General features: G+C 37.7%; 1 protein-coding gene across 1 annotated transcript; it reads right to left on the reverse strand.

The window, feature by feature from the left end:
• Positions 1-5,486: 5,486 nt before the first annotated feature.
• Positions 5,487-17,246, reverse strand: TSTD3 (thiosulfate sulfurtransferase like domain containing 3). Its single transcript, XM_027604011.1, has 4 exons — positions 17,105-17,246; positions 6,901-7,074; positions 6,645-6,804; positions 5,487-6,359 (listed from the first exon to the last, which is right to left on the reverse strand). Exons 1-4 carry the CDS (start codon positions 17,175-17,177, stop codon positions 6,287-6,289), a joined length of 480 nt encoding a protein of 159 aa, XP_027459812.1. The 5' UTR covers positions 17,178-17,246; the 3' UTR covers positions 5,487-6,286.
• Between the last annotated feature and the right edge of the window lie 1,099 nt (positions 17,247-18,345).

An 18,345-nucleotide genomic window follows, 5' to 3' on the forward strand; every position in this document is an offset into this window, starting at 1 on the left:
CCAAGGTACCATATTTCATCTATAATTATTTCAGTATGTATTCCTAAAGATGATGGCTCTTAAAAAACTAAAAGTTTTATACCTAAAGAATTAGTCAAAATAAGGTACTATCAAATATTCATTGCCCAAATTTTCAGTTATAAATATCATGACAAGTTGTTAAATCTAGTGAGATCTAAATAAGGATAAGTTATTGCAATTAATTGACAAATCTTTATATCTTTTTAAATTCATGGATTCCTCCTCCATCTTATTTTTTAAATTTCCCCTTTTGACTTGATTATCTACTAAGAGTATCCCACCATATGGATCTTGCTAATTGTATCCTTGAAGTGCCATTTAACATGTTCCTTTTTCTATATTTTCTATAAATTGGTCATTGAATCTAAAGCCTTGATCAGGTTCAGATTCAAAAAAAATTTTTTTTGGAGCAGGTAGACTACTATATAAGGTGTCTTCCATCAGGGCATATCATAACTGGTTGTCTCTTTCTGTGATTTATCAGCCATTGATGACGTGTATTGTTTTTAAAAAATCAAACCGGGCTGTAGGCTTGCACTGTCCAGTGTGATAGCCACTAGCTACATGTGGCTATTGAACACTGAAAATGTGGCTAGTCAGAACTGAGATGTGCTGTAAATGTAAAAATACGTGTTAGATTTCAATACTTAGTACAAAATGTAAAATATCTAATGTTTATAATGATTACACATTTATTTTTTTATTTTTTTAAGATTTTATTTGACAGAGCCACCCAGGTGCCCCATGATTACACATTTTAAATGATGATAGGACCACATAAAACACTATTAAAGTTAATTTCACCTCTTTTTAAAATGTAAGACAATTAACGATCACCTAAATGGCTTGCATTATAATTGTTGGACTGTGCTGCTGTAAGACAAGGAAATGTTAAGACCCCTGACCCATTCTTCCTACTGCTCATTCCTCCTCCCCAGAGCAACTTTTAGTTATTTCTTCGCTGTTGTGTTACTTGCACATTTCCCAGTAACAACCGTATAATAACAGCATTTATTGAGCACTTAGGTGACAAGAATTTTCTCAGCTTTCTACATTATGAAGTCATTGAATTCTCAGAGCAATTATTGTAGAGAGAAGGAAACTCAGGAACAGAAAGTTAACTTACCCAGTCACAGGTCAAGTAAGTGACAAGAGCTTGGATTAGGTCCTAATTCTTAAAATCTGGGCAGCTGGGCTTTAAAGCCCATGCTCTTAATGACTTTACCTTACTGCCTCCTCTGTTTACCCTCCAGTTTTATATTTTGATTCTTTTTTCAATAGTAAAATTATCTAGTAACTTCTTACTCTGGAAGATGAAGATTTCACTTTCTCACACACCTCCCTCTATTCTGCTTCCCCACCAACCCGATTCTATACTAAGATTTCTATTCCATCGCCTTCCCAATTTAATTGTATAATTTTTGTTAAATTCATGCTCAATATATATTAAGTATATATAGATAATGTTGTGTTCTGTAGTGTACTGTGGTTACATTCCCTTTGAGAATATTTCTGTCTTTCTGAAAGGGGTAATTGCCTTGGTTGTAATTTGCTCAGTTTACTTTGTATCTTTTATTAATTTATCACCAGAATCATTTATTATTCATTTACTCCCTTAGTCACTCACAAGGAGACATTCTTCCCCGAGTCCTTCATCTTTTTGTTTAGGTAACTAAGATGGAGAATCCACTTACTTTTCTTTGTCTTTGTTTTAATGGGATACATCCTCTAATTGCTTCAGAAAAGGTGCTTTTTAAGTAGCACCTTGTTCTTGTTTGAGAATGCATTGTGTTATTCACAGATAGTAATTAGGTTTTTTTGGTCGTTTTAAAATTTTGCTTCCTGCATTAACACTTTTTCCTTGAAGTCCCTTTCTTCTGTTTGGTCATAATTTTTCAACTTAGAATCTTTAATTGACTCAAGATCCTTCATATTTGAGAGGCACAGGGAGATAATTGGGAGGTCTGTGTGCATGGGTAGGACTTTACAGTGGTGGGCCTCATTACACAACAAAACGTTTTCATTATTATTCCTCCCACTCCCAACATCATATTCTATTCTAAAGCTTTTTCTTTGCCAATGGGTCAGTTTTTCTAGAAAGGAAGCTTCTGGCTTTATCTGTGGTGGTATGAGCTGGACTGTTCAGAGTTCTTAGAGACAAGATCAGGGGCCTAGGTATTTCATTGTTCCTTATTCAGAGTTTCATTTTATCTTCCCACCTGCAATAAGTATCTCACTTGCCATTCTTGCCCCCGGATGTTTAGCTGGAAGTTTCATGAAACTCCCTTCTTTATTAATGTTAATTGAATGCAAACAGCAACCCAAAATATCAGCTGCTTATAAACAAGTACCATATTGTATGGATCACAGAGTAACAATAACAGCATAGTATTAAATATTTGGCATACATTATCTGATGTAATCTTCAAAACGGTACTATTATCCCCATGTGAATACACTTTAACCAGATTCTATTACAATACTTTTATTAAAATTTCTCTCCTTTTTGGGGGGCGCCTGGGTGGCTCAGTCAGTTAAGCATCTGCCTTCGGCCCAGGTCATGATTTCAGGGCTCTGAGGTCGAGCCCCCCCCCATCGGGCTCCCTGATCAGCGGAGAGTCTGCTTTGCTCACTCTAATAAATAAAATCTTTTTTTTAAAAAAAAGTTTCTCTTCTTTCTATCCTTGCTCCTGCAGACACCTGTGGCACTGAAAAGGTGACTTTTCTTTTAATAAATCGCTGCCCTTAGACACTGAAAAATAACTTATCACTGAATGGTGGGAGAAGCATTCAGTTTTCCGTTTGTCAATAATACCAATTTCTCACAGGTTAGCTACTGATCCTGCCTCTATCCAGGATTTCCACGGCAGATACATACTAGATAGCAAAAGGATGCATTATCGCAGAGTGCAAGAGACCTCGCTGGGATCATAAGGCAACTAAGAAAGAGGGAATGTAAATGAAGGAACCTGAGACACTTTAATTCAGGACTCTGAGCTGATATGTCCACTGTTGCCACTTTTTCTAGGACAGCTTCCTTCTATCCCATTAGGAGAACTATGAACAGTACATACAGTATTTTAAAATGTAATCTGGCTATTCTACATTTCTAAAACTTTTGATCTGCCGTGGCATTAGCAGAGTAAAACTGGTATTCTCCCATGACTGAAATAAAACAGCCACTTTTTAAATGATGTATTAAATCATATGCTATATATATTTTGAGGCATCCGATACCATAGAAGTTAGTAATGATTTTACTCTTAAGACTTTTAGTGTACAGTTTGGTGCAACTTCAGATATATTTGTTAAATTTTTATTTCAGAATAACTGACGAAGCTTGTCTTTATAAATTTGAATATAGAAAACAAATTATTCTAACATATGAACCCTTTGCTTCTTTAAAAATATACAAGTGCAGTTATATTTGGGTAAACAGGATACATTGTTATAAGTTTTCTTTAAAAAAGTTCCAGGAATCCAAGGTATTATAATTGTAAAACCTGGTTTAATTTCCTCCAAGTTGGAGATACTAAGTTCCTATCCCATAATGAATACCTTGGGTTTTTCATTTTTATTAAAACTCATCAGCTCTGTCTGTTTAGCCCATCCACCATCTACTGGGTTTTTAATTTCAGTTATTGTATCTCTATTTGATACTTTTTTGTAGTTTTCATTAGTTTAATAATTTTTGTCATTTAAGTTATTGAATATATAAATCAGTTAAAGTCTGTCTGAAAATTCCAATGTGTAGATTATCTGTAGATTTGTTTCTATTGTCTTTTTTTTCTTCTTTTTCTAGTTTTTTTTCTTTTTCAATCATGAGGTTGAATCATTTACTGCTATTTCTAATAAATTTTATAGAATTCTGAACATTGAATATGATGAACTGTAGGGAATGTTTGTGGCTCTGGCTCAGGGGTCTAAACTGTGCCCCATGGGCCAAATCTTAACTTGCCATCTAGTTTTGCCTGGCCTTTGAGCTAAGAAGGTTTGCCATATTTTTAAATGGTTGAAAAATAATTAAAAGAATATGTAGCAACACATGAAATATAAAATTCAAACCTAAGTCGCTGTAGTTGTTCGGCTGGGATCCAGCCACACTCTTTCATTTATGTACTGTCTATGGTTGCTTTGTGCTACAGTAGCAGAGTGGAGCAGTTGCAACAGAGACCTTATGGCCCACAAACCTAAAATATTGTTGCCAACCCCTTGCTCTAGATAATGACATCTTTCTCTAAGAGAGGATTTACTGCTGGTAGGCCATTACGTTTTCAGGAAGATCACCTTAATTCATTCAGGGATTTAGTTGATTCAAAGCCGGTCTTAACATTTTATGAGGGTTGGTCAATTTCTGGTTCACCTTTACTCCTAGGGTATAGTTTCCCAGGGGTTCCAACTAAATGTCTGGTGTATTTACCCAGGTTCTCATTCCTTGGTGGGCCCCCAGTACTTCAACCACAACTTCCCTTCTGAGATTGTGGCTCTTCAAATCCCACCTTAGTATGTTTGTACTAGTAACATTTGTTTATATAGATACATAAAGAAGATCACTTTAAAGGCATGAAGGAATTACTAAAGAAGCAAGGACATGAAGAGCTACGATCCAGAGAGCAGGAAAGCTGTAGAGGATGACCCAACATTGAGGAGCTTGCATGCATGCATGAGTGCATGTGTGTTTACTTTCCAGCTTTTCTAGTTCTTATAGGGAGTTTGCTCTGCTAGAAACTAGATGGACATTATCAGAAATAGAAGTTCAAGGTGGTCACATCACTTCCCTACTCCAGATTCTCCAGTGGCTTTATAATACAATTTAGGACAAACCAAGTCCTGATAGTTACTTCCTAGGCCTTACAGGATCTGAATGACTACTGAAATGAGATGAAACACTTAGGTCTGAAGAGGCACAAAGGGAAGAAAGCACAGAGATGTACCAGTAGTGCACTAAGGCATATACTCATGCTAATGAGAGTCGTTTACATTTAAACTTTTTTCCCCGATTTTCTTTATTTTTAATTGAGATAAAATTACAGAAAATATGTTTTCAAGTGTTGTTTTGATAAATGTATTACCTATATACCAACATCTCAATCACGATCTAAAGCATTTCCATCACCCTAGGAATTTCCCTCCTTGCTTATTCCAGTTAATCTTTCCTCTACAGAGCAATCACTTTGTACTTTGTTATTTATATCTTTATAGATCATATTAATTTTTTAGGTTGCAAATCCCATCACTACCATGCTGGTTACAAGACGGCCGTAAGTCTTTGGATGGTGTTAATGTATTTTCATTGTTCATATTTCACCTACTTTTCTGGATCTCAGATTCTTGGTGTTTTAAGACAAAGTCTGCTTTTTTTTTTAAAAAAGATTTTATTTATTTGACAGAGAGATAGACAGCACAAGTAGGCAGAGTGGCAGGCAGAGGGGGAGGGAGAAGCAGGCTCTCCACTGAGCAGGGAGCCCGATGCGGGGCTCGACCCCAGGACCCCGGGATCATGACCCGAGCCGAAGGCAGCCGCTTAACCGACTGAGCCACCCAGGCACCCCCAAAGTCTGTTTTTTTTAAAAATTTAAAAAATTTATATACCGCTGCTAGAAATCAAACCTCTTCAGGGAAGAATCGCATCTTTTTTTAGTCTCTTTTTAGCATTTGGAATATGTAGCGTAGGATCTAAGCCAAATAAAAGTGTTCAAGAAATGCTTACTAGCTGTTTTTATTTTATTCAATATTCACTAAATATTCATTATGGGTGAAAGGTATATCCATCAGAAATATCTGTACTGCATATCATTACAAGAAAATATATTTTATGAATTTTCTAAAATGGGAAAATTTACAAACTGAAATGTATTTTAATCATTAAAAAAATAATTTGTCTAGCTCATAGACTCTTTAATGAATAGAAGCTAGGCTAACACAAATGGTCATATGTTATGATCAGGTAACTACAAGTAACCTGGGCTTGGGAATACTATTGTACTATACTAAACTATTTAAAAATTAATTTCTAGAATCCCAACCCTTATATTTCCATGGCAAGTCACATACATTATTTCAATCCTCCATAGCCTTTGGAAATAGGCAAGGGTGAGTAGTATTCTCAACTTGCAGTTAAGGAAAAGATCCAACAAATAATTGAATTACACAAAATCCCCTTTCCATTAACCAGTGATGCCAGGGCTAGATTGTTATTCTTTTGTTCATTTCACTATCCTAGGCTGCATGTACACAAGGGACGGGCCAACTTGTATTCCAGAATTCAATTTCCGTGTTTCTTCTCTGAAAATTCATAGGTTACCCATTCCTTCCATCCTCCAGCATAGTGTTGAGCACTGAAAACATATAGCAAAGTTAGTGCTGTAAACATTTCCTCCTGCTTTATAACACAAGGTTGATAGGAACTTTAGAGATTAGAGGTGCAATAACTACTCTAGACTTTAAACCTACTTAAAAGACTGTTACTTTTGAGTAGGATGAAAATATAGTGTCTTAGTCTCTAACCTGCTATTACTAACACAGTAATTACAAAAAAAAATTTTAATCGACCAGTAAACATAATACATATGAAACATTGCTATACACATTCTTGAATACATTTTTATAATTCATCTATGCACCTGTTAAAGCCCAGAGATATGGCCATGTCCAAAGCCTTCTTGCTTCTCACTCCGGCTAAACAAGAAAACACTAGACTGTCAGATTTGGATGGTTTTACTTCATTGTACTTCTCTTTGAAGTCTTTTGGGTTCATCTGTAGAGCTTCACCTACCTCATCCACTGAAAGAAAATGTTAAGAATTTTAATTAAATTGTAGATACAGTAAAATACTGAATATATACTTTCATGAAGCAATTCAAGTCACATGTCACTTACATGGTATATTGACAGACCCAGGAATTTTTCCATACTCGACAATTTCCCATGTCTCTCTAACATCAATTAACATAATTTTTTTGGAATTCAAGAGGTTCTTAAGTTCCTTATAAGTGACATCTTTAAAAATAGCAGTACAAAAATTGTGGCAGCTTCCTTTTATTGACTTCAAACCTGGAAAGAATAAAATAATTTAGGCACCTTCAAAGTAACATTGTTATTAACATCTGGAAAGCAGGTCAAAGGAATTTCCCCCCTGGTTCCAGCCAGCTAGCTGTAGTTGATTTTTTGACTTCACTGACCTGTGTATGTATTTTGTACACAGCCTGATAGAGCCACGGGGTGTACCCCTCCCCTCTTGCCCTACATGCTTAAGGGCTGGCCTTGTGCCAGCTCCATATTCTACTCTCTCCAAGCCCTTAATTGGGTGGAACTTGTAAATACACATTCAGCATTTGGTAACTGAATTCTGCAAATAATTTGTACGTCTAACCATAATCCAAGTTACATGTTAAGAAAATTTTAATTTCCCCTCGCAAGCGAAGATAATGAGCCATATGTTAGATGTGGGAAACTTACATGTGAAACTACACTTGTAAGTACTTAAAGGCACTGTTTCTATCTGTTAAATAATTGGTGAGGCACCTGGCTGGCTCCGTCAGAAGAGCATGGGGCTCTTGATCTCAGGGTTGTGAGTTCAAGCCCTATGTTGGGTGTAGAGATTACTTAAAAACTTAAATAATTGGTAACATAATATGGTACTGGGTAATAACCTGTAAAATAGATCCATGGGTCCACACTGATATAAGGATATAATTGAATAAGTGGGGAGAAGGGATTATTTCAATTGATAAATGTAGAATGAATGATGAAAAGTGAAAATCACCATTAGGTTAACATCCGAGTAGTAATTATTTTGGCAAGAGCCATTGACAGATGCTAAAGTTAGTGGGTGAAATTTTGATGAGAAATAGGGTAGCATCTCCCCGTGAGATACTCCTCAGGAGATGCTTACTAAATAAGAAAAGGAAACACCTGAAAGATACCACTTTAGCCAATTATTCAAAGATCACTTCACTAAAAAAAAAAAAGATCACCTAGTAATGAGAAATGTTGACGAAATGTACTCTCTGATATGATGCTCAAAGAAGAGCACATCACTTCCTTAGTATTTTTGCCAAAATGCATACCCTAAATCAAATCAGAGGAAAATCTCAAACTCAATCTACAAAATAATCAGTACTCTTAAAAAAGTGTCAACGTTATGAAAGACAGAGACTGTGGAACTGTCACAGATTAAAGCAGACTGAGGAGCCATGACAATGTAATAACAACATAGAATCCTGGATTGGCTCTGGGACTATAAAGACCGCAGTAGGAAAACTGGTGAAATTCAAATAAGGCCTGTGGATTAGCTAACAGTATTATGTCGGTATTACTTTCCTCATTTCAGTAATTGTACCATGTGAGATGCTTACATTAGGGGAAGTTGAGTAAGAATAAAGGGAACTCCATTTTACTTCTGCAACTTTTCTACAGGTCCAAATTGTTTTTTAAGCATGAAAGAAAACCCAAAAGATTTTTTAAATAAAATAAAAATTCTAAAAATTTAATAATCATATTTCACAACAAAATGACCACTGTAAGGTAAATAATGCTTCAAATGTTTAAAATATTAAATATCTTATAAAGTGAAATTGGTTTAAACAGTATAAACTAGCATAGGAAAAGGTTTAAAGATCTAAGTCCAGAAACAGACACACAATATACCATCTATGAGAATTCAGTATTTGGTAACAGTTATATTTCAGAATAATGGGGAAATTTTGTTCAATGAATATGTAGGGCAACTAGCTAGCCATCAGGAAGAAACTTCAAGCAGGCTACTGTCTCGTTCCTTACATGTAAATAAATTTAAATTTCAGTCTAAAAACTAATATCTTAGAAGTACCAATAGAAAACATGAGCAGATAATTTAAATCTTGGGATAAGAAGACCATCCTAAACATGGCAAAATCAGAAGTCATAAAGTTTTGACCTCATAAGAATGCTAAATTTATATATGGGAAAAGAACAATGAATAATTAGAAGATAAGTGGCAGGCAGGAACAAAATATTTGTAACATAGAAATGACAAAACATTAGTATTAATAGAGCTCATACAAATAGGAAAAGGACAAAATTACCAAAGAAAAATGGTCAAAACACGAACAGGGAATTGCTCTGAGAAAAATACCAATGGTCCATAAAATGTAAAAAGATGCCCTATCTCACTACTTATTAAGGAAATGCAAGATATAAACAAAATTTTTCAAATTTTGTCAGATTTGTAAAAATTGAAAGGATTGATAAATATTGGTGAGGGTATGAGGAAATGGGTACTCTTACATTGTTGGGAGTGTGTAACAAAATCTTTTGAAAGGAAAATTTAGCAGGAATAACATTTTATGTAGGTGTATCTTTTTTACCTCACAATTTTACTTTTAGGAACCTATCTTAGTACAGCAGTATTAGCATGAATACATACAAATGTATATAAGTGTATATATATATATATATATATATATATATATATATATATATATATATATATATATGCATTGGCAGCATTCTCTGTAATACTGAAAAGTGGCAAGAAGCTGGAAGTCTATCCATAAGGGAATGGTTATAAGTGGTACATTCATACAATGGCATATTATTTAGTGTAAGTTCTCCAAAATATAGTACTAAATTTAAAAAACTAGTTGGAGAGCACAAGGTATAAACCAGGGGTTCCCAGACTTTCTTGGTTCATCCTTTCATGTCTTAGTAAATTTTCTGCAGTGAGCATAGGCCAAAAGAAATGCTTCGCGGTCCTATTTATTAAGTAGTTAAGAAAAGCCAAAAGTGAGCTGTGAAAAACCACCTTTTCTTATAAAAACCAAATACTGTTCTATTTTCATTTGTCTTTCTCACTGATAGCAAAAGATGGAAAAATGGATAAATACAATAGTTAAAAAAATACAGATTTCCCCGCAATTCTACTCCAAGGTATGTACCTAAAAAATTTGAAAACAGGGACTCAAATTCAGACACCAATGCTCATAGCAGCATTATTCACAATTACTCACAATAGCCAAAAGGTGGAAACAACCCAAGTGTTCATTCAACAGATGAGTGGTAAACAAAATGTGGCTTATACATATAATGGAATATTATTCTGCCATAAAAAGGAATGAAGTTCTAATACATACTACAGCATGAAACTACAACATTGAAAAAACGTTCAGTGAAGTAAGCCAGACACAAAATGACAAGTATTTTATGATTCCACTCATATGAAATATATAGAATAGGTAAATTCATAGAAAGTAGGTTAGAGGTTACCAGAAGTTGGAGGGAGGGCTGTTATTACTCAATGGATTTGAGTTTCTGTTTGGAGTGATGAAAATTTTTGGAAATACAGTGGTAATGACCCCACAATGTTGTGAATATAATTAATGCCACCGGACTGTACATTCAAAGATAGCTAAAATGGCAAATGTTATGTTACATATATTTTATCACAGTAAATACATTAAAAAAATAAAAATACAGATTTTCCCATCCTCTTCAGATTTTGAAAAATTGGCCCATGTTATCTACAAGATTCGATCTTAAAATGCCTGGGATAAAACTATTTCTCACTCAACTTGCTGTTTTGTGAATTCCCAGAATACAAAGTCAGCAGGCTGAGTTCACACTTGGTACTATCCCTCATTGTTAGGAACTGGAAAACTATGGTAATTTAAAAAATTGTTAAACTCAAGACTGTGGTGGTACTTCATCACTGGGAAACAAACATCATCTTGACATGTAACCTGTGTAATTGAATCAAAGATAGTTATGTTTTTCTTATATATTAGAGTCAAACTGACATTTAACTTTCTCTATACTCCTGTTGGGAGTGTGGCGGGGCGGGGGGGGGGGGGAGATAGAGAATAGGTGTATAACCAGTGAGGACTAGATTTCCTAGCTTTCCACTCTGAGCCAAAGCACAAATACTCCCTTAATGAGTCTCAGCTCCCCCAAGCCTCTCATGGTATGAGGTCCAGTCCACACTAATTCTTTAGTTAAAGCTATAATGTATTTTTTTGTACAGCAAGGCCTCTACTGGTAAATCAACCACTTCATCTATTGCTTGATCACAGAAACAACACTCAGTTCCTACACTGAAGGAAAACTGGCTGTTTGGGATTTATTGAGATGATGTGGGGTTCTCTTGAGGGATTCTCAAGAGTAACACAGGCTATACATGATTTTCACATTTTTGAGCCTCATTTTTGAATAAACTCCAATTTTGCTGTTTCCACACTGGTAAATCTAGCCTCACCTGCATATTACCTACAGCCTACATAATAAGATACAGTCCGAACTTCTTAGTATGCTCTATCATGTCCTTCAATCTACTTTACCAGACCTCCTCTTCCCCACTTCTCCTCTCCCTCAATAGCCCTACCCTCCAGCTATATTAAAAGTATACAAGTGCTCTGACTACATTTTTACAGTGGAACGAGCAGGGATTTTAGAGTCAGATAAACCAGGTTCAAATCCTGGCTTGTTTGTCCACTTAGCTCTGTAATCCTGGGCAGATTACTTAAACTCTCTGGGACTTAGTTTCTTATTTATAAAACAGGAATAATATTACTTAACCTTTCTGAGTTGCTGTGAGGTTTAAGTAATCTATTTGGTGCAATCTTTAAATACATATTTTTGTCTTCCTTCATGATTTATGCACACTGAAGGGAAACCTTCCTTCCTCATCTCTATCTGGCACACTCTTACTCTCCTTGAAGACTCTGTTAAATGCCACTTGTCACTAACCCAACAGTTCTACTTCTAAGTATCTATTCTAGTAAACTACCTGTATATATAAACAAAGAGGTATGTACAATGGTAATTATTGAAGAAATTTTTATAACAGCAAAAAAAGGAAACCAAAATGTCCATCTATAGGGGACTGGTTAAATAAACTGTGGTAATCCATACTATGGAATATATGCAGTGGTTAAAAGAGTTCTATGTACTGCCATGGAGAGCTTTTGAACACCTAAGTGAGGAAAAAATGCAGAAAAGTATTAATAATAGATCACATTATATATATGATCCACATATGATATGCAAAAACATAATGAGTGGAAGATCTAAATAGACATTTTTCCAAAGAAGACATCAAGATGGCCAACAGACACATGAAGAGATGTTCAACATCATTAATCGTCAGGGAAATGCAGATTGAAACCAGAATGAGATATCACCTCACTCCTGTTAGAATGGCCATTATCAAAAAGACAAGAAATAACAAGTGTTGGTGAGGATGTGAGAAAAGGGAACCCTCACGCACTGTTGGCGTGAGGTAAATTGTGGCGTGGGTAAACTGATGCAGCCACTGTGGGAAACTATAAGAGGTTCCTTAAAAAAATTAAAAATAGAACTACCATATGATCCAGCAATTCCATTTCTGGTATTTATCTGAAGAAAATGAAGATGCTACTTTGAAAAGATACATGTACCCTCCTGTTCACTGCAGCATTATTTATAACAGGCAAGATATGGAAACAACCTAAGTGTCCATTGATGGGTAAATGGATAAAGAAATTGTGGTACACACACACACACACACACGAATTTTCAGCCATAAAAAAGAATGAACTCTTGTCATTTGAGACATGGACCTCAAGGGCATTACACTAAGACAGAGAAAGACAAATACCGTGTGATCTCATATGTGGAACCAAAAACAAACAAACCCTCAAACCCTAGTTCACAGATACAGAGAACAGATTGGTGGTTGCTACAGGCAGAGAGTGGCGGGGCAGGAGAAATGGATAAAGGTAAAAAAGGTAAAAATTAAAAATATATTTTTTTAAATTAAAAAAATAAGAATTCTCATCTTCATAGGGAAAGGGGAGAGGGAATGTAGGCCTTTTAGGGGAGAGTAAATGACTTTTAGGAAAGATGAATGGGCTCTTAGAAGATTGGATGGGAGGTATGACAGTTTGTGATAAAGTTGGGGTGTGGTGTTGAGTTCCAGTCTCCTTTCCTGTGATGAGTCAATCGTCCCTGGTTGATGAAACTCCTGGGAGGGGACTTATGAAACTGAGTTCCTTTTGGAGGATCTGTCTTTAGGTAGTTAAGAGGAGTTCAGAGAAAGCCTCTCTCTGCATTTGCTGTTTTTCAAATGCCTACAGCTCAAAAATCAACCTACCAACCCAAATTTCAGTGTGAGATAAATATGATGACCTAAAAATATTTAAAATCACATATTAGACAATGCAGATTGAAGATCTAGTATAATTCAGAATGGTCTGATTCATACTGTATATATGTTTAGAAGTTTGTTTTTCTATTACAATTGTCAGGTCTTTTTAGTAAGGAGAAACCTATAGGAATAAGCATTTTTTTTTAACAGAAAGCTTAAGAAATTTAGGATTACTTTTAGGGGCACCTGGGTGGCTCAGATGGTTAGGCATCTGCCTTCAGCCCAGGTCTTGATCCCCAGGGTCCTGGGATTGAGTCCCATGTTGGGCTCCTAGCTCAGCAGGGAGTCTGCTTCTCCCTCTGCCTCTCTCCCCTGTTCATGCTCTCTCTCTCAAATGAATAAATAAAATCTTTAAAAAAAAGTAATTTAGGATTACTTTTATATATCTCTAAGTTCTAGATTCAATTATTGTTTGAAAATTTTTTTCAAAGTTTATTTATTTATGTAATATCTACACCCAACATGGGGCTTGAACCCATGACCCCAAGATCAAGAGTTGCATGCATGTTCTTCCAAGTGAGCCAGCCTGGCACTCCTATCTTTGAATTATTTAATTTTGATTAGCCTAATGTGATCTAATTAATTGTATGTTTGAAGAAAGTATATATAGAAATCATATACATGATTTGGGTTCTAAATTTATTTTTTCATAAATTTAGCTTCTTTTCTATATTATAATATAGCATAGTTTTGTACTATATGTTGTACTTTGAAAAACTAAGCTAAATTTCACTTAGAGGGGCGCCTTGGTGGCTCAGTCAATTAAGCGTCTGCCTTCAGCTCAGGTCATGATCCCGGGGTCCTGGGATCGAGCCCCGCATCAGGCTCCCTGTTCAACAGGGAGCCTGCTTCTCCCTCTCCATCTGTCACACCCTCTGTTTGTGCTCTCTCTCTTTCTCAAATAAATAAAAATCTTTAAAAAAATTTTTCACTTAGAAATAGTCTACCATTACTTCCTACCAATTCAGTTTGGTATTCTTTTTATAATTTCAAATAAATAAAGTTTTGATGTGAAAAATGTAACTATTTGAAACATAAAAGTTTTTGCTTAATAATAACAATCACCATAATAAATCACTCTTGCCACAGCTATAAAATAAATTCTCTGGTTTACCTATACTCTTCTTTTGGATGTTGACACCTTAGAAACCCCACATCAATATCTGTTGAATATTGAAAATTATTTCTAGAGACCATGTAATGGTCAATATAAACAACACACAACCAAGAAAAAATATATCAGAAATAATGATTGTCACTCCAGAGAGAAAATATTAGGAAGAACATTTGGTGTGCTTCCTTCTCAAGTGGGTACTTGGTTTTAGTGTGAACATTTTATGACTTCTAATGTAATCACTTTAATAAATATTTTGACTTTTTGAGAACCACTCACAGCAAAATTTGAAAAGCAAGTGAACCACCATCCCAGTGAATAAAAGGTTAAAATGGAAATTTTAGATAAGGCAATGCATTTATTGCATGAAGTGGTAAGTTTAATATGAAAGGGGAATACCCTATACTAGCTTTCAGCTTCTCAAAGCTACTTGTCTTCTCAACCTCCATTACTACTCGATCACAGTACATTCCCTTAAGTAGCCCAGCGACTCCCCGGGTCCTCTGAGCTGTCACCTTCCCCAACCGCCCTCCTATTTAAAGCATCTTCTGTTGCTGGCAGCTGATTCATATTGACAAAGCACCTCCGTGTTTTCTGTTGTTCTTTGTAGGACCAGGATCAAGTAAAGGCCTTTACACACCCTGGGTATTACCCAGAAAGCTACTTAGATCTTAGAGAGGTCAGAACTCCGGAAAGATAGAGGACAGAAAGCAGTAGATGAAAGTTCACGCACTTTGTGCCTCCACAAAGGTGTGCGAGTACAGCACTCAGCTGCAGTGTACGTGACTTAGTCGGTCGGCTTTGGGACCCCGCTTCAAGCCTGCCTAAGTCTAAGCAGAGGCGAAAAGGAAGACGCGGACAACAATGAAGCTCCCGGAGTGAGACTTGAGGGGTACCTTGAGAGAATGAAGGTAGACAGCAAGTTTTTGTCCTCGTGGAAATGTAGGAGACAAAGGACATTTTCAGTGTTACGGGGGGGGGGGGGTGTCACCGATTAAGTAACAAGCACTCACGTTAGCAGCCTCAAGTCATTAAGAAGACAAGGATTGACAGGATTCTCTTTGGAAAGTCTTGGTTGAAAGATTAGAAACCCATCCTGGCAACTGGAAGCAACCTAAATGTTCATACAGGAAATGGTTAAATGAATTATGAAGCATACCATGCAGCATTTACAAGGAAAGAGGCAGACCTACATTTAGTGACTTGGAGAGAGGTCCATATTGCTAAATGAAAAAGTCCCCTTTGAGATCTATACACACATAAGATACAATACTTACGTTGTATAAATGTCCAGGAAAACATCTGGAAGGAAATAGAAAACTATTCCTGGGGAGTGGGATTGCATGAACAAGAATTCTGGGGCATAGGGGCGCCGGGGTGGCTCAGTCGTTGAGCGTCTGCCTTCCTCTCAGGTCGTGATCCCAGGGTCCCGGGATCGAGCCCCACATCCGGCTCCCCGCTCAGCGGGGAGCCTGCCTCTCTCTCTCTCTCCCTCCGCTGCTCCCCCTGCTTGAGCTCTCATTTTCTCTCCCATTCCGTCAAGTAAATAAAATCTCAAAAAAAAAAAAGGAATTCTGGGGCATAAATTAAAAAACAGCAACACCTATATATTATATATGTAGTATTTTTATGTCTACATTTATGCATACTCATAGAAAAGTGTTTAGAAGGATGTGTACCAAACCACGTTCAGAGAAGAGGGTGGACTATGGGCGGGTGTATAGAGGGGATCATAAGCTGTTCTTTATTGTCAGTTTGAATATAATGGGAATACAATAATGTATCACTAGAATTTTTTTTAAGATTTTAAGTAATCTCTACACCCAACCTGGGGCTCCAGCTTACAACTCTGAGATCAAGGGTTGCATGCTCAACCAACTGAGCCAGCCAGGCACCCCACTAGTAAAAATTTTTTTAAATGAAAAGCACCTTTTCTCTAACACTTTCTCCAACTCGCATAGAATAATTGCTTTTTCCATTGCAGTCTCACGGGGCTGTGTGTGGTGACTGTTTACTTGTGTCTGTCTCTCCCCAAAATGATGACGGGAACTGCAGAGGCTGTATCCCCAGCAGGAGGTCTGCATTTCTAGGTGCTCAATAAACAACACATTTGCATAGAAAAAGCGCATTTTAAACGACAGAGGATGTACCAAGAGTTCAAGTGGAATAACTGGGAGGGAGCGCGGGGGACACAGTGTTAGGCCACAGTCTCTGCAGCTGCATCCACAAATGAAAATTGTGCTCAAGGAGAGGCAGCATGTAAAGCAAAAAGAAGGGACTGGAAGCCTGCTCTTGAGTAATACACCCAACGCCTCCACTAACCTTCGTTTCTCTGGCTTGTTTTGCCGTCCGTAAAATTAGCAGTGGTACTTTAATAGCTCTAACGTGTTATAATTCTAGGTGACTGTTGCCATCAAGCTCTGAGCGCGGCTCCCTAGTGGGTCACAGGTGTAACTCGCAAAGCTGGGCTCATCCGTAGTCTCTCGGGCAGACACTGGCCGTTTTGCTCGCTCCTCTGAGTTGCCAACTGACTTCACTGGCCCAGTCAGGCACCGGTATCTCCATAAAAGCCTCCCCACGCGAGCTCCCTGCAGCAACGCTGGGCTCTCTCCCTGCGTCCCCCAAGAGCACCCCCAGACCCAAGTAGCCCAGAATCTGAAGGAAAGTAGGTGCTATCTTCCCAAGTGCCAAGAGTAATGAGTCTGATTTTTAACCGGAAGCCTCAAGAAGCGAGCACCCCCACCAATGCCATTCCTTCCCCGGGCCGGAGGTTAGGCACTCTCCCTTTCCCCAGGGACCGCCGAGCTCACCCCAGAGCGCAGCCTCCGCGGACCCCAGGATCGCCCGGCGCGCACACCCGAACAGCCGCAGCGGCAGCACCATCGCCCACTCGCGCCCACCGGGCCGCTGACTTCCTCCTCCGGCTCCTCCTTCTTGTTCTCCGCCGCCCCGCCACCCGCGCCGGGCTCTTGAGCGCCCCCCGGCCCGCCGCCGGCCGAAGCGGGGAGTGCTACAAGGAGTGATAGCTGAGGGAACCGTGTTCAGGTCAGGATCCCGGGCTCCCGGCTCAGCGGGAAGCCTGCTTCTCCTTCTTCCTCTCCCTGCCTACCCCCCTGCTTGTGAGCGCTCGCTCTCTCTGTCAAACAAAAACAAACAAACAAACAAACAAACAAATAAATAAATAAATAAAATCTTGAACAAAGACACTGCGAGTTGAGCTTGCTTTTTGTTTTGGATTATTATTTTTTAAGGAGAGACAAAGCTTAAAAGTGGAAAGTAGAAAATATACCAAAGATGAAATTTAAAGATTTTTTTAAAAAAGATTTTGTTGGTTTATTTTTGAGAGGGGAAAAATTGAGCGGGGTGGGGGGCGGCAGTAGGGGCAGTGGAAGAAGCAGGCTCCCCATGGAGCAGGGAGCCCCAGGCGCTGCTCCATCCCAGGACACTGGGATCACGACCTGAGCGGAAGGCAGACGCTTAACCGGACTGAGCCACCCCGGTGCCGAAATTTAAATATTTAAAGTAAATAAATTTTTCCAACTTACTTTATAACAGGATTCTTGTAGGTTAATTTAAAGCAAACTACACAGACGCTTTTCTAAGAACTGCTCTTAACTCCAGTAGCTGGTACAACTAATGTCAGTATTAAAATAATCTCATGCTGTCATCTTTCCCCCACAACTTTGATATTTGACTATAACTGACCATAGCTTGTCAGAGTTAGGCCCAACTATTTTATAAAATGTGTTAGTTTGCAACTGCTACTGTAACAAATTACCACAAATTTACTGGCTTGGAGCAATATAAATTTATTATGTACAGTTCTGTAGGCGTCAGCAAGCCTGTACTCCTTCTGAAGGCTCTAGGGCAGAATTTCTTTTTTTGCCTTTTTCATCTACAGAAGCTGCTGGCATTCCTTGGCTAGTGGTCCCCTTGCCCATCTTCAAAGCCAGCAGTTTAGCATCTTCAAATCTCTAACTCTGACTTCTGCTTCTGTTGTCACATCCCTTGCTCTTCCTCTGACTCTCTGCCTCCCTTTTAGAAAGACCTT

The sequence above is a fragment of the Zalophus californianus genome, chromosome 7, assembly GCF_009762305.2.
Source record: "Zalophus californianus isolate mZalCal1 chromosome 7, mZalCal1.pri.v2, whole genome shotgun sequence".
Taxonomy (NCBI): domain Eukaryota; kingdom Metazoa; phylum Chordata; class Mammalia; order Carnivora; family Otariidae; genus Zalophus; species Zalophus californianus.